The 26080-nt window shown below is 46.0% G+C and overlaps 1 protein-coding gene across 1 annotated transcript in view; it reads right to left on the bottom strand.

The window, feature by feature from the left end:
* The window catches only part of LOC144752100 (complement C3-like), a 1799539-nt gene that overhangs the window by 332194 nt on the left and 1441265 nt on the right, over positions 1-26080 (bottom strand). The window contains exon 29 of the mRNA XM_078640046.1: positions 17287-17456. Within this exon, the coding sequence (XP_078496172.1) occupies positions 17287-17456 (170 nt within the window). The remainder of the gene's footprint in view (positions 1-17286; positions 17457-26080) is intronic.

Below are 26080 nucleotides of genomic sequence, written 5' to 3'. Positions count from 1 at the left end.
TCCCATGAGGCACAGGGTCAGACTGATTTGCATATGGCCATGTCTGAACTGGGGTGGCGGAGTGACCTAAAGAATGATGATGAATTAAACCCAGATCAGTTGACTGGGGGTGAGTGCTTGCAATGTTTAACACTCCGTCCATCATCCCCTTTGGATTTGCTTTTATTGGTATTGGGGGCATAAACTGTGAGTGTGAGGGGAGCTTCATCAAAGTGCCCTTCTAATATAAAGCACCCCTCTGTGTCCACCGTATGAGCATCCAGAACAAATGGGATCCATGGGAAGATCCAGATGAGCACTCGTGGGCATAGACCAATATAGATTTACCACACACCTGCCCCTCCACTCTGTGCAGACCTTTTGCAGCTCCTCTACTATGAGGTGAGTTTCCTGGAGCATGGCGATGTGCGCATGACTCTGTTTAAAATATGCATAATTGGGTAAACGGCGAAAAAAGAGATTCCAAAATACAGAATGGACAGAATATCGACTCCAAAATATAGATAGGACAGAATATCAAATTACCAAAATATAGTTAGTCAGGATATCGAATTTGGGGTAGGAAATATCGATTTCCATAATATCGAATTTAAAATATCGATTTCCATAATATCGATTTTTTTAGTGTCATGTATGGTAGTATATGTGTTAAAATTATGTATTAATTTTGTAATGTAAGTTTATTTATTTTTTAAAGTAATCAATGTTATGTAATTAAATTTTTTCTTAATTTAATTCCGTAGCGAGTTGTCGGTTTATAGGGAAATAGAGTGGGAAGTAATTTAATTGTAATACAGTTAATATTTATTTTTATTTATATGTATTGATTATTAATTATTAATTGGTAATTAATTTTTATTAAGTGATAATTATTTTTTTAATTGGTAATTAATTTTTATTAATTGGTAATTATTTGTAATTAATATTTTATTGGTTTTGATAATTAATTTAATTTTCTTTTAATATTAAATCATTACTTTCCCTATTGTTGCACTCTTTGGAGTGGAAATAGTAATTTTTGCCCCCGCTATCCAATGCTTTCCCTACTGTTGCACTCACTGGAGTGGGAAGAGTAATTTTAACCCTCCCACTATCCAACAGTTTCCCTACTATTGCACTCTCTGGAGTGGGAATAGTATTTTTTACCCCACAGCTATCCAACGCTTTCCCTACTGTTGCACTCTTTGGAGTGGGAATAGTAATTTTTACCCCTACTCTATCCAACACTTTCCCTACTGTTGCACTCACTGGAGTGGGAATAGTAATTTTTACCCTCTCACTATCCAACAAATTCTCTACTTTTTTTACATTACATTTATTATTTTTACATTTTAGGATTTAAGTATGTTTCATTTAATTGTTTTTAATATTTAATTAATTTTATATTATTTTTAATACATTTAAAAAATTCGATATTTTAGTTAACTACATTTTAACATTCTATATTTTGGATTCAATATTTTAGTACTTACCTGTTTGTAGATAGGGATTCTATATTCTGTACTTATTTATGTCCCTCGATATTAAGTCACTGAACCACATACCTTTTAGCAGGAGTGGCCATACCGCACACTTTCCATGTAAGGACGTGATATTGTGGGGTGCAACTATCAGCTATTGTCCTCATTATGTGAAGTAGCAGTAAGATTTGTGTCTAAGGATATGTCGCCCTGCTGTGTCCCGTGTCAACAGAGACCAAATACAGAGGAGGGAAACCCCAGCCATGCAGGATGCCCTCAGAAAGCAAATGTGTAATTGGTAGACACACTAAAAGACTCTATCAAAACAACAATGAGAACCTAAATAGCAGTGAGCCTAAACAGATGCATCCCCCAGGACAGCAGACTCATGGGTACCTGTCCAGAGTTACCCTGCTCGTAAACAAAAACCAAACAAAGAAGACAAGCATTGGCATAGCCAATAGGTCTCGCCTTTGGGACCTTATAAGTGGTTAGTCATGCAGCGAGGGTAGGAGAGGACTGGGGCAGTGCGCTCAGGTATTCTACTCATGGAGGGTAGAAGAGGTAGACTAGCTTGTGAGTAGGAGCAGCGATTCACATTGAGGATACTTGCCCATTGAGGGTAAGACCTAGGGCTGATCTCCAGAGTCCACAAAGTACATACACATTAGTATATACTTAAATTCTTTGTTATATATACTTAAGTATATACAAGAGGTCTTGAATGCTTGACCTAAAAATACTGCCGCCCTAGCACACAGGTACACATCAGTAACCTATGCATCTAACTTGGTGCTTTTTTCATCTCTTGTGCTTTACTGTGTATGACTGCTGTCTGCGGCTGAATATTTGCTGCTTTTTGTTACTTTTATTTTTGCTTCTTGACGTGTTGCATTTCCTCCTGATTGTAGTATTTTCTGCGAGCGGTTCTTTGCGCCATCCCGCCTTTCTGTCCAGGAGCACCAAGCTTGGCAGTCTTGGGCGTCAGTCCTGCATGTGGACTCCGCCCTGCGGTGTGCGTATCTGCCGGCAAGGTCACTGAATAAAACATAATCCTACTCCAAGAAAAAAGAGCAAACCAAGAAGGCATGCAAATCGCACCTGTTTCACTTCAACAAGCGTGTAGATTGGATATGCAGCAAATTCAGATCATTATTTCAAACAATGCACGCACTTCTTTTAGTCCTCTTAATAAAATAGACTGTATTTACTCTTCCTTTCTAGCCATTCAATCAAAGAATTTAATAGCTGTCCCTAGCCACCCCAAATATGATGTGATAGATAATAAATCACCAGTGCTGGAGAACTTTCCTCTGCTACAGTTGGACCTATTGTCCACTCTTATGACCCAGGTAAAATCGGGTTCCCCCGGCGACCCGGCCCCACCTCGCTTCTTAAGAACTGTTAGTGAGACTATCCTTCCGGTTATGCTGAAGGTACTCAATGCCTCAATCTCCACCAATATAGTCCCCTCTAAGTGGAAAGAAGCTAGGGTGAAAGCACTTGTTAAGAAGCCTAATATGAGCACCAACAACTTCAGTAACTATCGCCCAATCTCTTTGCTCCCCTGGGCCAGTAAGTTACTGGAAAAATATATCAACAGCCTTCTGACCACTTTCTTGGAGGATAACAATCTCCTTGATCCCTCGCAGACTGGCTTTCGCCCCAAGCATGGGACGGAGTCGGCTCTGTTGGCGGTCTTGGAGGAAACAAGAGGCATCTTGGATCGGGGAGGATCGGTGGCAGTCATCCTCCTCGATCTAAGTGCCGCCTTTGATACTGTAAGTCATACAATCTTGTTGCAGCGCCTCCGGGAGATTGGGATACAAGGAGGAGCGCTGGAATGGATCCGTTCATTTCTATCCAGCAGAAAATTTCAGGTCTTTGAGGGAGCAACTATCTCTACTAGTAGGCCCTTGGACTGTGGAGTCCCACAGGGATCTTCATTAAGCCCGACGTTATTTAACGTATACATGAGACCGCTGGCTGGGGTCGTCCGTCCGTATGGCATTAAGATCGTGACCTACGCGGACGACACCCAGCTGGTGGTTTCTCTTACGCGGGCCGGAGACCCTGTGGGCACGGCAGACCTGATGGGATGCCTGAGCGAGGTCAACAGGTGGATGACCCTGTCTTGTCTCAAACTTAATGGGGACAAGACAGAGGTCATGATGTTGGGACATCTAGCTCCACCTACAATTGACCAGATCTGGCCAGCCTGCCTAGGCACCCCCCCAGTCCCCAAGGATGTTATCAAGAGCCTGGGTGTCTGGCTGGACAAGTCTCTGACATTCGACCACCAGGCTGTCGTGCTATCTGCAACATGTTTTGGCCTCATTAGAACGTTGAATAAGATCCTTCCGTTGTTACCCTTTGAGGCAAGACAAATTGTGGTCCAAGGACTAATCCTCTCGAGGTTGGATTTTGGAAATGCGCTCTATCTTGGAGCTCCTGATTCTACATTAAAAAAGCTACAAGTAATTCAAAACTGTGCGGCTCGGACATTGCTTCAAATCCCTCGGAGGACCTCTGTAAAAACTGGACTGACAAGACTACACTGGCTTCCGGTGAAGGACAGGATCAGTTTCAAATCTCTCTGTCTTGCCCACCAATCCTTTTGGGAAACTGGCCCATTAATCAGTCACCCTTTAATTACTCCCTACTTACCCAGCAGACAGCTAAGGTCCACTAACGCTCTACTTGCTGCTGTGCCAAAGATCAAACGGTCCAGATCAGGTGGTCGGTCCTTTTCTCTAAATGCAGCCAAGTTGTGGAACAGCTTGCCTTTTTATTTAAGGTCCAACTCTGACCTTACCTCTTTCAGGAAGCAACTTAAGACTTTTTTGTTCAATAAATAGTGTGTTTTTTTCTTTCTGAACTTAAGTGTTCCACTGAGATTATTGTTAGCAATTAGCGCTAGGACGCCCCCGGGCAACTATCTGCGCTTTAGAAAACCCATTTTCATTTCATTTCATTTCAGCCCTGGAAAAGCAATGATGTTAATTACGCACTTTGATGTCTGCGAGAGATACCGCAATTGCTTTGATACATGTTTTAATCACATCTGAATGCACATGACCTTTGTCAGATATTATTTCAGACTCGAGCACAAAGCAGTACGTCTTCAGCAAATTGATTTGCACACTCGGTTGTGGCGTATAATCCGGTGGAGCGGGATGTCTCCGGTTCTCATTAAAATACAAATATGAGCCCCCAGATTTGGGAGCGGGTGCCAGTGTAGTGTCTCGACAGGCACAGAGTTAGTAGCAACTCCCCTTTGGGAGTAGGCACACTTGCACCCCTACACGCATGAAAATGTTAAAGAGATTAACGCAAAAGCTCACAATAAATTCTGTGGTCAGATACCAGCCCTGCACCGGGCACATGGCTCGCTCACTGGCGTCATTTGCACACTGAAGTAACCATTCCAGCGCTGCGAAGAACTAGTTTCTCATAGGATTACACAAACTAGCCCTCTGTGTAGCGCTGCACAGTGAACCTCATTACAGCACTGCAGACTCTATCACTGTACAGTGCCCGTGAGGCCGTGACAGCAGCATTGTCTATGTCTCTATGGTGAACCTCCGTCATCTATTGCACCGCGCGCCCATCACTAAAACGTGATTAATTACATGTTTTCCCACTTTTCGGCGTGATGTGTACACATGCATATGTAAATAGGCTTGCAAACCACTTGGACGTAAAAAACATAAATAGCAAAATACCCAGTGCATCCGGCCAAAACCCATCACCAATCCATGAGCTGATGGAACGGACAAGACCTCGCAGATAGTTCTGAGGGGCTGGGCCAGTGCTGCTGAAGTAGCGCCGACATCTCGATTAGGGCATTGCACAGTGTTTCAATTTTTCAGACTAGGAGTCTCAAAGACTAAAGGGGCACAGACGTCTAACAGCGAGAGAGGATACCTTAAGTGTTCTGGGCGTCATGCACTTGAATATTTTCACCATTAGCAGACCACTTGCACGGCACGGACTCCTGAAGCTGGGTACCACTAGACTCTAGTGGTACCCAGCTGACTAGAGAGACAGGTTAAGGGTCGCCAGGGGTCCCTGCACCAGACACACACTGATCTCCTTGCACGATTTCAGACTTCAACCTAAAACGGCTACGCTAGTACAGAGACACTCTCTTGCACACTTTTACACCAATAAGTGAAGCAGTTGGTGACTTTGGTAGAATGATCTGTAGAGTTATGTAATGACTGTTTCCTTTCACTTCCCAATCTTTACTAATATAATAAAGAGAGAGCCCAAACCTTTGAGGCGGGTAATCTCAGGAACCACAGCACCAATCACAACACCCAATACAGCGTTGGAAAGGGCAGTTGCAGCAGAAGGACATAGGCTATGCAGACGCCCACCATATACATTTAAAAGGTAAAAGAACCGTGCCAGCAAGGTAGTCCCTTGTGGGCGTGTCTGCGTTGTGCTGTGGGCGTGACAAACGCTGGGGGCGTGTGGTACGTTCCGCCCTTCATGCCATGTCACAACCCAAACCTACCCCTGAACCCTAAAATACCCCTGTACCCCAAAACTCAAACCTAGCCCTGAACCCTAAAAATACCCCTGTACCCCAAAACCCAAACCTATCCCTGAACCCTTAAAATACCACTGTACCCCAAAACCCAAACCTACCCCATAACCCTAAACATACCCCTATACCCCAAAACCCAAACCTAGCCCTGAAACCCTAAAAATACCCCTGTACCCCAAAACCCATACCTATCCCTAAACCCTAAAACCACCCCTGTACCCCATAACCCAAAACTATATCTGAACCCTTAAAATACCCAAAGACACCAAAACATATACCTCAGTACCCCAAAACATATACCCGTATACCCATACTTACCTTATCCAAACAATTAAAAAAAACATGCTTTTACCATTCATGCATTTACAACGAATTTCGTTGTAAATGTATGCATGGTAAAAGCATATAAAATGTAATGCCATGCGTTATAATGGCATTGCGGAGTCATGGTACTTTCGTAATGAAAGTATGCGGAGTGATGGTATGCGGAAAGAAAGTTGCGGAATAATGGGTGTTTACCCTCCTCCGGTAAGTACATTGGTGGCACGGCGGCCCACATCTCCTGCAACATACTCATAATTTTTTCACCACCGATTTGAAAAATGCACAGGTCTCTCTCATTGATAGCCAGCACCGACATACACTTTTAGACACACCTCCCGCCACAAGTTCTAGAATTGCAAACTTTAGAGCTGGGGAGCTACGTTCGAATCCCGGCATGAGCTCAACATCCTGTGATTCCAGGCAAATCGCTTTGTCTCCCCGTGCCTATCACAAATGAATGTGTTCTTCTGTAATGTAAATTGTGCTCATGCCATGTTGTCGAGTTCGCGCTATATAATATTGCAAGGAAAAATAAAGTAGGGAAACTCGAGTTCACACACTACTGAATGCGCACTCTTAAGTGCATCAGCAGTGCACTGTGAATCGGAGCGTTTCACAGGCCTGTCATAGATAAGAAATGCTATCAAAACGAAATCCTACAAAACAATATACTACTGGCAGGCAGCAATTCATACCTGGACAACGTCGGGACGGGCTGCTAGTTTTGAATAAAGGGGTACTTTGCAAGTAGGAGTCGAAGCCTCACACAAGCTGACTGATTTATTAGGCACTTTAAGAACTAAGGGCCATATGTAGGTGAGGCAATACCGGTCGGTAACGGTGAAATTCGGTAAATTTCACCGTTACCGACCGGTATTTAGGGATTTGAGATGTAGGAGGCAGGTTTCAAGGATTCGGTAATTTACTGACTCCGTAATTTAAGGAGTCGGTAAATTACCAAATCGGTAAATTACCGAATCCAGAAACCTATGTAGGAGGCACTCAATAGAGTGCATTTTTGCATTCAGGATTCCGTATTTACCACCAACAATAAGTTGGTGGTAAATACGGAATGCCTTTTAAAAAAGCATTTTTTTGTGTTTTTGTCAGTGCCATGTGGCAGACATATATGTGTGCCACATGTGCACAATTCAGGGGTGACACCCTGCCACCCTTGGATATGTTCCCCCTATTACCGATTCGGTATTTACCGAATCAGTAAAAATTAATGGCCTTCCGTTCATTCCTATGGGCCTCCAGGCCCATAGGAATGCATGAGAATTACCGAATCGGTAAATACCGAATATTACTGATACAGTCAAATTTACCGCATTATTACCTACATACTATTTACCGATTTTCAAATACCGAATCGGTAAAATTCGCTATTTAAAAATCGGTAAATAGTGATTACCTATATATGGCCCTAAGCGCTGTACGATTGTGCGCCACGCACAACCCTTGTGAGGCCCATAAGTGCTCACCAACCGAGCAGCTCTGTTGTCAAATGCCTAGGATCGCTGCAGGCTCCGCACTAGAACATTGCTCCAGTCACCTGCATGGGGATCCTCAGCTGTGTTTTGCGCAGTCCAGGCCTGCACCAGAACACAGGCATGACTGCCCGGGTGAGGTTGCCGTGCCCCTGGCAGTAGTTGGCAGCAACAGGTTGGGTCTCACTGCAGATGGCAGAGCCTCTGAAAAAAAACTCAGCTTGGCGTATTGCACAGCACCACTGTAGCCGCAATTCGCTCACTGTCCTCCGGAGACAATCGCAGCGCTGTTCTGGCGGCCAAGGATCACCACAGGCAGGCGTCCAACGCCCATAGGGGAGAAAGGACTTCCGCCCCTCCCCGTCGTGTGTTTCAGCCCGGGCTGCTGCAGCTTCAGCTGCTGTGGGTTCGCTGGGCAGTGTCTGGAGTCTTATTTCTGGCACCACAGAGTGTTTCACAGGTCTTTAAAGGCCATTTGCATATTTACATACCTTTGTTAACTGGTTACCAAGGCTTAGTTTTTTTTTCTGCTTCCAGTACCCCCTGAGCCCCCACTCTGGCTATTTCTTACATTTGCATTTTACATTTACTGGCATAGTGTTAGAATGCATTTAATGAAAAAGAATATAAAGTAGGGTTGCGGAAAGAAAAATGCCAGGCATGTGTTGATTAAACAGCCTGCAAAGACATCGTCTTAGCACTAGATAGAGTTATAAATAAAAAGGTATGTATTCATTTGTTCCCTTTAATTATCAGTCATGGATGATTCATGCAGCTCTAGCACACAATTAAAAGTGCTTTCCAGTTATATTTGCTGTTCCAAGTATGCATAGATAAGTGCTGAAAATAGGCTTTAGGTAACTGCTTATTTTTGTGATGTCTGGGACATCAATATAATGAGCTGGCAACCCTAATCACAAGACTGGAAGTTTGTTGCACAATATTTATTTCCTCCACCATTGATACCTGAACAGGGCCAGACTGGGAACGCAAACCAGCCTTGGCAATTGAGTCTGACTGGGGTGGGGGGGGGGGGGGGAGGGGGGGGGGGGTGAACGGGGGAGTGGGCCTGAGGAGGAGGTGCATGTGGAAAACACTGCAGCAGCTTTTGGTACAGAGGGCCGATATTGTAACACTGCTGCAAAACAGGACCCCTGTATCAAAAACGGCCCCCACCGGTCCAAAACCAGCCCTCACCCTACCGCCCCACCGAAAAAACACCCAGTGCCCTCTACGGCCAGTCCAGCCCTGTCCCTGAATAATGTCATAATAGCAATAGTTTAACTTATATCTGAAACCCTATGCCAGCCTTCAATACCATGCTGAGTTGCTTCAAGTGTCTGGGAATGCACCTTGCATTAAGACATCTCACTCCTCTTTCTCGCCCTTCACTTTCAAACTCACCCTGCACTCACAGCAATCACAATGCACTCACAGTGATCACCATGCACTCACTTTATATTCACCCTTCACTCACCATCAGCTCACACCATTCTCCTTCCACCTACCCTGCGGTCACATGAGCACACCACTCACTCTGCACTCAGAATGATCCCTCCGCACTCAAAATGCACTTGAGCTGTTCACCCTGCATCACACAAGCACACTAGTCATCCTGCACTCATGGGACACTTCACTCACCTGTCCGCCTCAGTGCTTACTCTGCAATCTCACTCAAAGAAGCCCATCACTAACCATACATTAATTCGTCCCACTCTGCACTTACATCCGCACCCAAAGTCATATGGTCACCTCACTCACCCAGCAGTCACTCCTCTCACCCTACTCTCACACATCGCTCACCATGCACTCACATGGGCACCCCTGTCACCCACACAGCGCAAAGGGTTAATGTGCCTGCTACAAAGAACGTGTGCCAAGCAGATCACAGAACTGAGTGTAAGTAAACTACAAGTAGCCCTATAAACATTTTTGTGATGTTTGTCAGAAAGGGGCTATAGAGAGATGAGGTGCATTGTTGGTGAGTGGTAGTGAGGGAATTCATGGAGAAAAAGGAAATGAGGGAGGGGCCCCAAAAAAGATTGTTGCACCGTGTGCGACTAGTGCTAAGGCCAACCCTGGTTGGGAGTCTTAGCCACGCCCCTGAAGTTCAGAACTAGTTGCGCCCCTGACCACAGGCATCTCACCCCAGTGTTGTCTCTGGTCATTCCTTGCTAGACCCCAAGCTGTAGTTCCAGTAGTCCTGCACTGTATCAGGACATAAACAGGTCAGCACGGGAGAAAGGGAATGTCGGCAGGTGAGATGCTGCAGCTGTAGCAGGATTCAGTTTGGGCCCAGCTCGGAGCTCGCTTAAAGAGTATCTGATGCGGCCACCGTCTTGGCCATGCCCCCACTGTTTTATAGTCTATGTAAATATTTTTTCATTTTTCAGGATGCCAATTCAGTTGCCAAACTGGATATCTGTTACATAAGAGCTAGAAGCTCATTTCCTAAAGATGTGCCTGCTTTTAAACACATATTCTGTGAATTCCACTGGAAACAAAAATACAAAATACTATGTAGGGCATAGAGTTGGTGTAGTCTGATATCACCTCCTGCCCGAGAATTCCAAATATGGTTCTTTTGAGCTGGCATTTTCACAGTGTCACATCATGAAAAATACGGCATTTTTAAGCCAACGTGTATCAAAATATGTTTTTTTTATTACCAAAAAGCTTCATATTTCTTGGCTGGTTTTTCAAATTCTGGGGTAGGATCCCTACAGTGAGTTGGTCAAGTCGGTTTAGCGAGTATCCAACAGTTTAACAATTCATTCAATAGGGGCCAGTTCAGCTTCTTGGCTCCCATATGCCGCCCACTAATCCTCTTTCAGTCCTCTGTGCTTACCTGGTGTATTAAGAAAATGTTATGAAGCATGAGTAACCCATCCATGCTCTATATAGTCTAAAGCTGGAGTCTTTGGACTGTGTTTTGTGCATCTGAGTGAAGCCCAGTTAATTTATTTCCTTTATGAGGCCTAACCCCATCCCCGATATGACAGATAAATATATGGCACAAAGCTTAGTACCAATTTCGGCCCATACCCCGGACCGCTCCTCCTCCAACTTTCCCAAATAACAGACACCACACTATGATTTGCTGGAGAAAGTTGTTGCAGCTTTATTAGCATGTACATTATGCCAACATGTTGGGTTATCTTATGGGCGATCCAAGAGCAGGCCGCCTCTCGCAACCCATCCACCTGATGAGCCATTACCCCCGTGGTGTTAACCGCGGGTCGTTGTCAGTTTTGGGGGAAGGTCTAACCCCTCCCCTCGGCGGACCTCTATTCTGCCCCTTACTCACACCCCTCCCCCTCCGGGGGGGGCGGAGCGTTGTAGGCAACCCCCGGTTGCTCAGGTCTACAACTGCCCGAAGGACTAACGGGGTGCCGTCATTCCTCCAGGATCCATCCCAGCGTGGATCTCCCTGGGGATTATTTGCTCTCGCACCCTTCCGGTGCTCCTGTAGAGGGTACCCTTCTGTACCTTCCTGCATTGGATCACCCTGTAACTCCGCCATGGCTCTGGGTGCGGCAGCCGCCGCCCCAGAGTCCCCCCACATACTAGCTACCTCTTAGTTACAACCCGCTGCTACCATCGCTTCCGCTATATCAAGCAGAAAGCTCGCCATCCTTACTTCGGCTAAATGAACACCATCTTCATCAAAGCACCCAGTGTATTTAGTACGTAGCAAACCATGTCTTATGCAACCAAATCCCCTTTGCTTCAAGCTACTCCAATGTATGTCGGGCGACACTATCCACCATATCCTTGTCGCCCATAGATCTAGTGACCTACAGCCTGTGCATTCCCAGGCCTCCCTGGCTCAAGCAAGGACATGTCCTCTCATCCTCTGGACAACAGTGCTGCCCAGCAACCAAACTCCCTTATCAGTTCTGCCGCTCCTCCGGGCTAAGAACTGTAACATTAAAGTCCCTGAACTTCTCAACTGACTGCAAACTGTGCTGTGCTCTGGAGATGTCCTTCTTAGTGCTCCATCCCCCACCAGTCTTTTCCTATTATGGACAGCTGTGCTGACCAGCAACCAAAAGCCCCTATCCAGTCAGCCGGTCTACTGCCTGTGAAATTGTGTCCCCTGTCTGGCTTCTGGCCTCTCAACCCTACTTAGACATACCGGGGTTAAACCCCACCTATAAAGGGCCAGCCAGCCGGATCACTCCCCACAGCCGACCCTACTGTTAGCTGACAATTTCCTCGAATGCTTTGCCTAACTGAAGCGACAGGAACCTTCAATCCATTTCGAACAGGTGAAAAGGCGTACGCCTATGAGTAAAGTCCCTAAACCTCTCAATTATGCCTGCAAACTGCATTCTGGGGTTGTCTGAAAGGGAATCCAATCCCCACCATTTCTGCACTTTAAAGGCAAAATCGCCCACTCCTGGAATTAACTCACTCACACCCCTTGTTCCAGAAAGGCAGATATTATATGTAGCCCATAACCTTGCATATATTTCCAACATTTACCAGGGTTCTGCAGAAATTTGCCTGCTTGACTGCCGAGTGTGCATTGCACCTATGAGGCTATGAATTTCTTCCACTCTGTTTCCGGTCGCCACGCTGCTGACCTTGCCCGCCCTATCCCTGGGCGAACTAAACAAAGCCACACCATTACCCCTGTGCGCAGCTGCTGCTGCTAATATGATGGTTCCCTACCGAACCAGTGAAATAGATGCTGTACCATGCCTTTACTCATGGTGCAGCACCCATTGACCCATACAGAACTTGACAAGCCCAGGAGCAAGCTGGATCTGGTTATCCCAGGTCCCTGCTGCGCCCGCCTTACCCTAAAGAGCTCTCTAAATACGGATCATTACCCAACAGAAATGACCCATCCGAATATAACTCGCAGTGTGTCAGAAGAAGCTACCCCGGCCCCCATAAGGCTAAAAAGGATGCCCTGGGCCGAAGGCCATTGTCCACCATCATCTGGACTGTGGGCGGGCCCTAGTCGTGCATACCCAAAGACCCGTGCCCCCCCCTGATGATTACCAAACCAGTCTTCTGCCCATCTACCCTTGTGGATCCCTATGCGCTGAGGCCAGTAGTTGCATAAGGTAATTGAGCACAACTGGGGCTGACTTGTGTGGATGTCCTGGTAATTTGCGCAGCCACTGCACTTAACACTGCTTCTACTCTCCCCTACCAGAAGTCAGAACTTTGTCGTCAGCTTGCCCCCCAAGAGCAGTTAGCCAGGAACAGAATTCAAGTTCCGAGCCCGGTGCTCGCCTTGGCCATTCCGGTTTCCATTCCCACCTGTCATTATCAAGGTGGTGCCTGTGTATTTGATCCGATTGTTATGAATTAGAAAAATGTTACACTCCAATCCTGGACGTTCTGACCCAGGCCCCCACACACTGGCCCCAGTGTGCTCTTCCCCTGTCTCAGCTCCAAGTCCTGGCATGCCAGCCAGCTAGGCGTGGTCTGACCATTCTAGCGCGAAACCTGCGCGTTTCTGGAAGAAAGAACAAATCCATGAAAACAGCCCCCAACCTGTAACGACGAGTAAGTCATTGCTCCTCGATCGCCAGGATCAGCGCCCCATAGTTGCGCACCCGTTGCTGGACTAATGAACACATTTCCTTATTGCACCATGGATGTATGATATGCCCAAATCAACCAGTTGTTTAAATGAAAACACATTTCCAATTATTTATCTCTGGAAATGCATGATTTGCCCTTGCTCTGCCACTGCATCCAGAGAGAACACCCCAATTATTGCACAGTAAAACAACAAATTGTCCAGACTCAACAGTAAGAGAGAGCCTCCAAATACTGCACAGGGGCTACCCAATATGCCCCGGCTCCCAGTTAACTACCAATGTATTACTTTCATGAGTGAAACCAGCGCGCGGCCCACACCGCGGATAGTAATGACAACTGGGGAGAACATGGGAATCCCAGACCCTAGCACACTGCCCCCAGTGTGCTATGATCCTTATACCTGTTGATAATTCGGGTGGTCCCCCATGTGGGTAGGGTGGCTCTCCAGCGCGGTTCCTGCATATGATACAGAAAACATTCATTAAAAGCTCTCCCCCCCTATCTACCAATCTGCATTCCCTGCAATGAGACAGGGCCCTCAATGACCCACACGCTACTCAGGTCAGGCCTGTTATGAGTAACGAGAACTCATTTGCCCGCATTACCTGCACACTTCGAAAATTAATAGTTGTTCTCTCTATTATCTTGAAGGAAGACCTTTCATTAAAGAAATACTATTCTCCTTGACTCAGGAAGAGTCGTCCCAATGTGTTCTAGTGGTTTGAGAGTCTACCCATTATTGCAGTATTAGCCCTCTAACTGAGTTTGGTCCTCTTTTGTAGCATGCACCCTTCACCAATCTCTAGCAACACACAGTTTGCTACCTCTTACATTCTGTTTGGTTCCGGTACTTGCACGAGTTGCACCAATGCCTACATAACGTTTGTTCTTACGTTTGACTGTCAGCCATGATTGTACTAATTTACCTCACTTGTACTATATATGCTTTAGTAACTTGCACACATGACCCATTCTCCTTCTGTAATGCCCAGTTACAACCTCTTGTACTGTCTGCTCATGTTTGTCACTTTGCTTCACGTAACTTAGCGTTTGCTTTTGTAATGAGAACACCTGACGTACATCGTGTATCAGTTCTGTCCCCCCCGTGAAGCGCACTGACACCATCGGGTCAAGTCCGTGCGTAGGTGGCCACCTTTGGTGGCCCGGGGCAGCCAGTCAGAGCTTGTGGCATCTGAGTGCTACAGACAGTGCCTGTCTGTAGGTCAATGCAGGCTCTACACTTAAAGCAGTTCATTGAAAATATATAGTTACTAGGAGCCCGTCCCGACGTTGTCCAGGTATGAATTGCTGCCTGCCAGTAGTATATCATTTTGTAGGATTTCGTTTTGATAGCATTTCTTATCTATGACAGGCCTGTGAAACGCTCCGATTCACAGTGCACTGCTGATGCACTTAAGAGTGCGCATTCAGTAGTGTGTGAACTCGAGTTTCCCTACTTTATTTTTCCTTGCAATATTATACAGTGCGAACTCGACAACATGGCATGAGCACAATTTACATTACAGAAGAACACATTCATTTGTGATAGGCACGGGGAGACAAAGCGATTTGCCTGGAATCACAGGATGTTGAGCTGATGCCGGGATTCGAATGTAGCTCCCCAGCTCTAAAGTTCGCAATTCTAGAACTTGTGGCGGGAGGTGTGTCTAAAAGTGTATGTCGGTGCTGGCCATCAATGAAAGAGACCTGTGCATTTTTCAAATCGGTGGTGAAAAAATTATGAGTATGTTGCTGGAGATTTGGGCCGCCGTGCCACCAATGTACTTACTGGGGGAGGGTAAACACCCATTATTCCGCAACTTTCTTTCCGCATACCATCACTCCGCATACTTTCATTACGAAAGTACCATGACTCCGCAATGCCATTATAACGCATGGCATTACATTTTATATGCTTTTACCACGCATACATTTACAACGAAATTCGTTGTAAATGCATGAATGGTAAAAGCATGTTTTTTAAAATTGTTTGGATGAGGTAAGTATGGGTATAGCGGTATATGTTTTGGGGTACTGAGGTATATGTTTTGGTGTATTTGGGTATTTTAAGGGTTCAGATATAGTTTTGGGTTATGGGGTACAGGGGTAGTTTTAGGGTTTAGGGATAGGTATGGGTTTTGGGGTACAGGGGTATTTTTAGGGTTTCAGGGCTAGGTTTAGGTTTTGGGGTATAGGGGTATTTTTAGGGTTATGGGGTAGGTTTGGGTTTTGGGGTACAGTGGTATTTTAAGGGTTCAGGGCTAGGTTTGGGTTTTGGGGTACAGGGGTATTTTTAGGGTTCAGGGCTAGGTTTGCGTTTTGGGGTACAGGGGTATTTTAGGGTTCAGGGGTAGTTTTGGGTTTTGGGGTACAGGGTTATTTTTATCGTTCAGGGCTAGGTTTGGGCTTTGGGGTACAGGGGTATTTTTAGGGTTCAGGGGTAGGTTTGGGGTTTGGGGTACAGGGGTATTTTAAGGGTTCAGGGCTAGGTTTGGGTTTTGGGGTACAGGGGTATTTTAGGGTTCAGGGGTAGGTTTGGGTTTTGGGGTACAGGGATATTTTTAGGGTTCAGGGCTAGGTTTGTGTTTTGGGGTACAGGGGTATTTTTAGGGTTCAGGGGTAGGTTTGGGTTTTGAGGTACAGGGGTATTTATAGGGTTCAGGGCTGGGTTTGGGTTTTGGGGTACAAGGGTACTTTTAGGGTTTAGGGATAGGTTTGGGGTACAGGGTATATTTATAGGGTTAAGATGGGTTAGTGTTTAAGGGTGTTGGGGTATTTTAAGGAGTAAGGGTGGGTTATGATTATGGGGTGCAGGGGTATTTAAAGGGAGTAGGGTGGACACCCGGAGCTGGAATGTACAAAACCTGGGAAGAAAAAACAATGAAATATTGAGCACAACGCTCGCTTTTATTTTTCTCCGTAATCCCACGCCCCGCACACGCCCACGCCCCCAGCACACGCCCACAGCACACGATATGAGACATTGCATGAAGGGCGGAACGTACCACACGCCCCCAGCGTTTGTCACGCCCCCAGCACACGCCCACAGCACAACGCAGACACGCCCACAAGGGACTACTTTGCTGGCACGGTTCTTTTACCTTTTAAATGTATATGGTGGGCGTCTGCATAGCCTATGTCCTTCTGCTGCAACTGCCCTTTCCAACGCTGTATTGGGTGTTGTGATTGGTGCTGTGGTTCCTGAGATTACCCGCCTCAAAGGTTTGGGCTCTCTCTTTATTATATTAGTATAGATGACTTGCATTATGTAATGAACCTCATGAATATTTTGGTTGTGTGCATGTTAAAGTTGTCGGCCACACAGAAATACTGCTGTATTTTAATAAAATACCTTTCAATTAAATGAAAACGTCATTTGAGGAGCAGTAAAATTAACACGTGGCACTTGAAAAGTCGTGAATAAAGACACCAAGTTAAATCTTAAGGCACTCAAGGCACCCATGACCTCACTGAGCACACCAGGGATGTCGTCCAGTATAAAATCATCAGTAATATTACTTATAACATCACATATAACTCCCCTAGGGATCTGTATAATTTCCTCAATAATCCTATGCACCATTCGTGTCTAGTGCCCATTTCACCTGCATGGCGACTGGTGCAGCATCTAAACAAGACGGGTCATAATGCTGTCATAATGTGGTTGTTCTTGACTAATGTATAATTCTGGATCTCCATAGGGGCTCGTAGCCTTCACCCCTCCCAATAGACAATTGAACGCTGTTTTCCAATAATAAGGGGTGGTCCTCTTTCACTGCAGTAGTTTCCAACCCCTTGTATTCCAAGTTGCCTCTCTTTAGTGTTTTGCACCAAAGGCAGACACACCGCACTAGTGCTCATTGGCAACTACATTTCAGCCACATTTTCCTACCTGTGTAGAAGAGTAACCACCTCCGAAGTCTCTCCGCAATATCAGCCATTCGACGATTTTATGCGCTTCGTCAATCTTCTTCTGTTGCAGTTTTTGAAGCAGTGCATAGGCAGTTGTTTCCACCGTGTAGACAGACTCATTTTGATTGTTATATGCCCAATATATTTGACCTGTAGATATATTAAAAAATATATCACACCTTTGGTCAAGTAAAATTATACTAGATGATTGGTAAGAATCCAGGTACTGAATGGATTAATGAGCAAAAGAGTACTCTCTTGGCAAAATCTACTTGTACAATTTATAATGGGCCAAGGCAATAGAATGAGGCTTCAGTTGACAGTGGCAACAACAGGGATACATACTGCTGCTATTTCCTCCTAGGAAAATACTTGCCCAAGGCATGACGGCCTCTGGAATGTACCTAATGGTTTGACTTTGAAGGAAGGGAAACAGCCAAAGGCAGTCTTGTGAGACGTGTGCACCTGAATGTTTTTTTCAGTTCAAATCAAAATACTTAATTCAGTTTCAGAAAAAAACATAAAAGCACAATAAAGCAAGTTAGAATAAAATTCACAGCGTACACTCAATATAAACTATATCAAACCAGTTCATCCCAAAAATATTTAACATTAATCATCATTCCTACTGTAATATAAAGAGTTGATCATCTAACGCTCAATACAGTTCAAATTTGCTCAACCACGGCCAAGGATACAGATCAATTCAGAAATGGGTATTATATTTGTAAACCAGATATTTATATGTGTGTATATATATATATTACTCACATTAAAATAGCGTATTTGTCACATAATAATTACAAGCATTTTCGCCTAAACCACTGTTAAACCGTTCCTGATCTTCCTAAACTGCACTAAAGAAATTACTACATAATGGAAAAAAAAGAAGTCGACTGCAGTTGTTGTGGATATAGCAAAGCTGGTCTGTGTAAAACAAAATGTAAATGTTTGAGTAGCGCTATAATAAACTCTCTTCTTGGTGTCAATAAAAAAAAATGTGACGTGGATTGCTCTGAAACGTTATCGTAGGGGTAGGGAGGTGATCCATACCGGTTGAGCCTGTGTCAATAAAAGCAAACATAAGTTGTTCAATATTAAGGAAAATTATTAATAAAAACCTGTGAACCGCATTTGTAATAAATTTAATGTAAGGTTGGATACCTGGCTGGGTTATCAAAAGGCTGTGAGCTATCACCTTAACTATTCTAGTTCAGTATTCTCCCTCATTCGCCTAGAAAGATCAATCCCGCTTTCAATTCCCTTTGCTTCACACCAGCTAAGGTATTTAGGGGCATATTATCAAACCAGAACATGGACTTCTATGGAATATAACAAGGGCGTATTATCAAGCCCATTAGGGGGAACCACCAAAATTCGTTACAAATATTTGTTTTCTAATCGCTGGAGGGTATTCTTATAAGGGGTAAGTGATAAATTCCATTCCACCGGTGCAGTTGCAGGAGTTTTGGCCACTCGACATTACAAATGTAACGCACATTTCTAGCCAATTTCCATCAACCGACACAAGGCAGAGTTTTTTCTCATGCTTGTAAGTAGGCAAGCTAAAATTGGCGCCCCCTGTGCGATTTTCGGGCGCTATGAGGGAACCCATCTAGATTTTCACAACGAGGAGGTTGGGACCGTTCGCAGTGGGAATGCTGCCACTGGAATAGAAAGTCTAGTCGAGCGGCATTAAAACCAACTTCAGAAACAGCGCCCTTTGGCACACTACGTGGTGCCAGTCACATTAGGTTTTCAGCACGGAACATGCTCCTGGGGCTAAAAGTCAGCGTAACATGCCGATTTATGCCCATTCATGGAACTCCAGAGAATCTTGTGGAGGTTTCATGTAACTCTGCAGAATTCCATGGAGAGAAACTCCACTAGTTCTGCCCACCCCTAATTCACATCCAACCACCCCCATAATCCCGGAACAGAAGATACCCCAGAAAAACATTTACTGCTGCATATGGTGAAAATCATTGTCAATGGTTTTGTACCAGGCTTTATGGCAAATCTAAATACAGCTTCTATATATATCTTTCAAAGGACATTTTCTTTGCTAGCAGCAAATATTTCTAATTATTGTGGGAACTAATTTGTAGGTTCAGATAGGGAACGGCATCGGTAGATGTAATCTTTTTACCTTTAAGAAAGTGTGGACCGATCGCCCTAGATCCCGTCGTCCGCTATGAACGTAATTTGTTACCCCCGCTTCAGCGCCTTAGGTCCGACGTTGAGGCATGGCGCAGGCTCCCGCTGTCCCCTCTAGGACGGGCGGCATTATTCAAGATGATGTCGCTGCCCTGGTTCTTATATGTGTTACAGAATACGTTCGACACTGTCGCAGCAAGCTATTTCTGAGAGGTGGAAAGTCTGCAAAGACAATTGATATGGGGTGGGCACTCCCGTATTGCCCTTGCTAAATTGACGCTCCCGTGGTACGATGGTGGAATTGCACTCCCGGACATTTGACGTTACTATTGGGCCTCCCAGTTAGGAGCGTTTAATCATTGTACTTACGGTCCTACACCAAATCCCGCGTTCGCAATGGATAAGTGGCTGTTGCTCGGCGGGGACTACAATAGGGCGCTCTATGCAAGCTCTGCCGGGAAGATGCTCACGGGTCCAACCAAGATAGCGGTGCAAGTATGGTATCGCACCACTGCTGCATTGGGTTGGAAGGATAGATTGATGCGTGCGACCCCACTTTATGCATCCGAGAGATTGAGATCCCTGTGGAAGACGAAAGGCTTCAATAAGTGGGACGTGATTGGTATATGCAGGGTGAATGATGTGTGGACCAAGGACAGGGTCAGGACATTTGAGGAGTTGAAGGTGGAGTATGATCTGAGTGATACAGAGTTTTTCCGTTACGCGCAGGTTCGGCAAGCCCTGCTATCGGTCTTTCCATCGGGTGCCGCTGTCCCGGAGGCATCCCCACTTGAAGATTGGATATTGGATGGATACGTCCCGGACAGTACGATTTCACTAATTTATATAAAGCTGATAAATAACAGGGTTGACCTTCTCTGTCGTCTCAGATCAGCTTGGACCAATGATGGTCTGGAGTTAGACGATGAGGACTGGCAGTCGGCAGTATCCTCGCCGAAGGAGGTGGCGATACCGGCCCGCCTTCGTTTTCTGCAGCTCAAAATTCTCCACCGGGTCTATGTGACTGGCCCGCGCCTGGTTCACATGGGGTTTTCTTTGGCTGGGAAGTGTAGCCGCGGGTGTGGCCTCATGGGTACCTTTCTCCACATACTCTGGGAGTGTCCGGCGGTGGCGCATTTTTGGACTCGAGTGCATGAAGTTATGGGTGAGGTCACGGGTGTTTCGTTGTTGCCTGAAGCTAGAAGATGCTTGCTGAATGTGTGGGAACCGAATGATTATGATGTGGCGCAGACTCAGTGGGTGACTCTGGGAAACATGATTGCCAAGAGAGATATAGCGCAGTTGTGGGGCTCCCAGAGACCGCCCACTGTTCTGGCATGGAAGCAAAACATGGACTGGTGCATGTTTAGAGAGAAGACAGTATACGTTGCACATGGCAGGCCTCGTAAATGGGGTAAAATCTGGAGCCAGTGGAACTCCTACCGGGGTGAGATATGTACGCCTCCCCTCACGGATCTAGTGACTACCCCTTCTCCCCCCTAACCCGACGTTTCTACCGTTGCTTCTTTAAAATGTCTCCTGATTTGAGTTTTCCTCTCCCTCCCCCCTCCCGGGTTGCTGCTGATTGTATCTAATTTGTATGCCTTCCTCCCTCGCAGAACGCTTCAACACTTGTACGATTGTATTGCCTTGTCTTTTTCTCTTTCATTGTTCATGTTTTCAATTTTAATAAAAAGAAATATATAAAAAAAAGAAAGTGTGGACCATTCTTCTTCCTGGCAATACCAGTGGTCATTCTAAAAGACTTTCCTTGATTCACACTCAGCCCAAAATCATCCATGAACATAGTGAAATTTCCAAGTCGTGTTAGAAGGTTCTTCCCCGTACGAGCCATCAAGATTGCATCATCCAAATTTAACAGGATGAAAAATGGACGGAACCCCACCGGTGGCGTAACACGAGCTCTTCAACCATAACATTTCATGATATTATCTATACTACTATTATAAAGGAAGAACTTTGAACCTTTGAGGCGGGTAAACTCGGGAACCACAGCACCAATCTACACACCCTATACATCATTGGAATTGTCAGGGTCTGCAGAGTGACATAGGCTATATACCACAAAAAAATATACGTTCTTTAAAAATATACGTTAAAAAAAAGTAGTCCCTTGGAGGTAGCGTGTGCGCCAAAGACGTGCGTGCTGACATCATCAGGAGTTCTGAAACTGGGATGGTGCAATGAGCTAAAAAACGGTGTTGGATCTAGCCCTGATCTCTTGACTGGGTGAGAGTATTCTGCTTAATTCAGAGACTCTGTCCATCACCACCCCTTGTTGTAAATTATTTTGTCCACCCTAAGCGTGGAAGGGTATACTCAGATGTGAGTCCCTTGCTCATTGCACCATCAGGATTCAAGCAAGCCGGGCCGAAGACGGCTGAAATGCCAGAAACCGGTCCCCGGAAGCTTGTTTCCTTCCCAGTGTAAGAATTGGCTTTTGTAGTCTGGTCTGCCCTGTTCCCATGATGCACTGGGCCAGGGACAGACTAATTTGCATACAGCCAGGTTCTGAAACTGGGATGGTGCAATGAGCTAAAAAACGGTGTTGGATCTAGCCCTGATCTCTTGACTGGGTGAGAGTATTCTGCTTAATTCAGAGACTCTGTCCATCACCACCCCTTGTTGTAAATTATTTTGTCCACCCTAAGCGTGGAAGGGTATACTCAGATGTGAGTCCCTTGCTCATTGCACCATCAGGATTCAAGCAAGCCGGGCCGAAGACGGCTGAAATGCCAGAAACCGGTCCCCGGAAGCTTGTTTCCTTCCCAGTGTAAGAATTGGCTTTTGTAGTCTGGTCTGCCCTGTTCCCATGATGCACTGGGCCAGGGACAGACTAATTTGCATACAGCCAGGTTCTGAAACTGGGATGGTGCAATGAGCTAAAAAACGGTGTTGGATCTAGCCCTGATCTCTTGACTGGGTGAGAGTATTCTGCTTAATTCAGAGACTCTGTCCATCACCACCCCTTGTTGTAAATTATTTTGTCCACCCTAAGCGTGGAAGGGTATACTCAGATGTGAGTCCCTTGCTCATTGCACCATCAGGATTCAAGCAAGCCGGGCCGAAGACGGCTGAAATGCCAGAAACCGGTCCCCGGAAGCTTGTTTCCTTCCCAGTGTAAGAATTGGCTTTTGTAGTCTGGTCTGCCCTGTTCCCATGATGCACTGGGCCAGGGACAGACTAATTTGCATACAGCCAGGTTCTGAAACTGGGATGGTGCAATGAGCTAAAAAACGGTGTTGGATCTAGCCCTGATCTCTTGACTGGGTGAGAGTATTCTGCTTAATTCAGAGACTCTGTCCATCACCACCCCTTGTTGTAAATTATTTTGTCCACCCTAAGCGTGGAAGGGTATACTCAGATGTGAGTCCCTTGCTCATTGCACCATCAGGATTCAAGCAAGCCGGGCCGAAGACGGCTGAAATGCCAGAAACCGGTCCCCGGAAGCTTGTTTCCTTCCCAGTGTAAGAATTGGCTTTTGTAGTCTGGTCTGCCCTGTTCCCATGATGCACTGGGCCAGGGACAGACTAATTTGCATACAGCCAGGTTCTGAAACTGGGATGGTGCAATGAGCTAAAAAACGGTGTTGGATCTAGCCCTGATCTCTTGACTGGGTGAGAGTATTCTGCTTAATTCAGAGACTCTGTCCATCACCACCCCTTGTTGTAAATTATTTTGTCCACCCTAAGCGTGGAAGGGTATACTCAGATGTGAGTCCCTTGCTCATTGCACCATCAGGATTCAAGCAAGCCGGGCCGAAGACGGCTGAAATGCCAGAAACCGGTCCCCGGAAGCTTGTTTCCTTCCCAGTGTAAGAATTGGCTTTTGTAGTCTGGTCTGCCCTGTTCCCATGATGCACTGGGCCAGGGACAGACTAATTTGCATACAGCCAGGTTCTGAAACTGGGATGGTGCAATGAGCTAAAAAACGGTGTTGGATCTAGCCCTGATCTCTTGACTGGGTGAGAGTATTCTGCTTAATTCAGAGACTCTGTCCATCACCACCCCTTGTTGTAAATTATTTTGTCCACCCTAAGCGTGGAAGGGTATACTCAGATGTGAGTCCCTTGCTCATTGCACCATCAGGATTCAAGCAAGCCGGGCCGAAGACGGCTGAAATGCCAGAAACCGGTCCCCGGAAGCTTGTTTCCTTCCCAGTGTAAGAATTGGCTTTTGTAGTCTGGTCTGCCCTGTTCCCATGATGCACTGGGCCAGGGACAGACTAATTTGCATACAGCCAGGTTCTGAAACTGGGATGGTGCAATGAGCTAAAAAACGGTGTTGGATCTAGCCCTGATCTCTTGACTGGGTGAGAGTATTCTGCTTAATTCAGAGACTCTGTCCATCACCACCCCTTGTTGTAAATTATTTTGTCCACCCTAAGCGTGGAAGGGTATACTCAGATGTGAGTCCCTTGCTCATTGCACCATCAGGATTCAAGCAAGCCGGGCCGAAGACGGCTGAAATGCCAGAAACCGGTCCCCGGAAGCTTGTTTCCTTCCCAGTGTAAGAATTGGCTTTTGTAGTCTGGTCTGCCCTGTTCCCATGATGCACTGGGCCAGGGACAGACTAATTTGCATACAGCCAGGTTCTGAAACTGGGATGGTGCAATGAGCTAAAAAACGGTGTTGGATCTAGCCCTGATCTCTTGACTGGGTGAGAGTATTCTGCTTAATTCAGAGACTCTGTCCATCACCACCCCTTGTTGTAAATTATTTTGTCCACCCTAAGCGTGGAAGGGTATACTCAGATGTGAGTCCCTTGCTCATTGCACCATCAGGATTCAAGCAAGCCGGGCCGAAGACGGCTGAAATGCCAGAAACCGGTCCCCGGAAGCTTGTTTCCTTCCCAGTGTAAGAATTGGCTTTTGTAGTCTGGTCTGCCCTGTTCCCATGATGCACTGGGCCAGGGACAGACTAATTTGCATACAGCCAGGTTCTGAAACTGGGATGGTGCAATGAGCTAAAAAACGGTGTTGGATCTAGCCCTGATCTCTTGACTGGGTGAGAGTATTCTGCTTAATTCAGAGACTCTGTCCATCACCACCCCTTGTTGTAAATCATCAGGAGCGGCGGACAGGAGCAGTGAACTTTGGCGGACTGGAGCAGGCTGAGGTACGTGAAGCGCGGGGAGGAGCGGTAAACTTTGGCAGACTGCAGCGGGCCGTGTGCGGCTGATTGGGGGCCCTGAAGGTGGCGGTCTGGAGCGGGCTGAGGAAGGTGAAGCGCGGGGAGGAGCGGTAAACTTAGGCGGACTGGAGCGGCCCGTGTGCGGCTGATTGGGGGCCCTGAAGGTGGCGGTTAACTTTGGCGGACTGGAGCGGGCTGAGGAAGGTGAAGTTTTGAGGCTGAGGAGCGGCGGCGCCCACGGTGGGCTGACGTAGGTGAGTGTGGGGTTGCAGCATGGAGCGGACAGGAGCGCGGGGAGGAGCGGGGAAGTTTGAGAGCCTGATTGCTCCCGGACAAGGTCGGGACGGGCTGCTAGTAATATATACATTGAATAAGAATGGGGCTGAAATGCAGCCCTGCCTCACCCCTTTATCGACATTGAAAAGCTGAGTGCACACTCTCTTTCGTCCGTATCTGGCACTTGCAGTTGTGTCCCCATATATGATTGCCATAGGAACTGTATAATTGGCTCCTCTCCATCCATATTCATCTACAGGGCCCATAATTTACAGTGGTTAACATTGTCAAAAGCATATAACAGATCCATTAAGGCCAAGTATAGGAATCCATTTTTGGCAAGGGTGTACTTAATAATGAGGTACAGATTTAAACACGGGTCAAAAATGCCTAATTCCTTCCGAAAACCATACTGAAAATCGCAAATAATGCTATTTTCTTCAGTGCAGACTTCCAGTGTAGTGGAGCGGGGGATGAGCAGGGTGGGGGGGGGGTAGTAAACTCTGGCATACGACCGTACAGTTAGGTAAATAAATAAATAAAGAAAATAAATTAAATTGCACCCTGGGTTTAATTTATCCCATTAGAGTACAATTCCGTTCCTTCTTTCCACCACTATCCCCACCCGTTTAAAGATCCATTACGGACAGTTTCACTTGTTTAGATGAAGAACCCCAGATGTGACAGGACATCTGTTTCAAAATCCACCATGTGCTGTTTCTAAAGTCTACACACACGGCGTCTGCTGTGGCAACAGATTGAAACTTACTTTCCTTGTCGCGCTTTTTAAGAAGTGGTCGTAGTGGTTCCGACTGCCTTTCTCCAGCTACTTTTCATGAAACTAATTGTCCCCAGAACTTGTACCTCTTCTTTTCCAGCCACGATGAAGCAGATTGGACGATGGTGTCTCAGCGCCCATTAATATCCTGGAGCCTCTACTCTCAAGCATTGTGGGACATGTAGTCTGTACGTCCAAACACTTTTGCCCAAAATATATCTTGCAAGAATCATCGACAACTGTGGGTCACCAAACGGAATTGTGCACTAAGCACATACAAAGTTTTTACACCGTATTCATATTTACTGGTGCCAGGTTCTAAAGTTCCGTCATCCCATGTAATCCATCAGTCACAGTATTAAAATACAAAGTGAGATATGCCTCTTTCTGAGTAAGTTTCCTGTCAGCATC

The sequence above is a fragment of the Lissotriton helveticus genome, chromosome 1_1 (assembly GCF_964261635.1).
Source record: "Lissotriton helveticus chromosome 1_1, aLisHel1.1, whole genome shotgun sequence".
NCBI classification, from domain to species: domain Eukaryota; kingdom Metazoa; phylum Chordata; class Amphibia; order Caudata; family Salamandridae; genus Lissotriton; species Lissotriton helveticus.
This window is presented reverse-complemented; position numbering and strand designations above follow the sequence as displayed.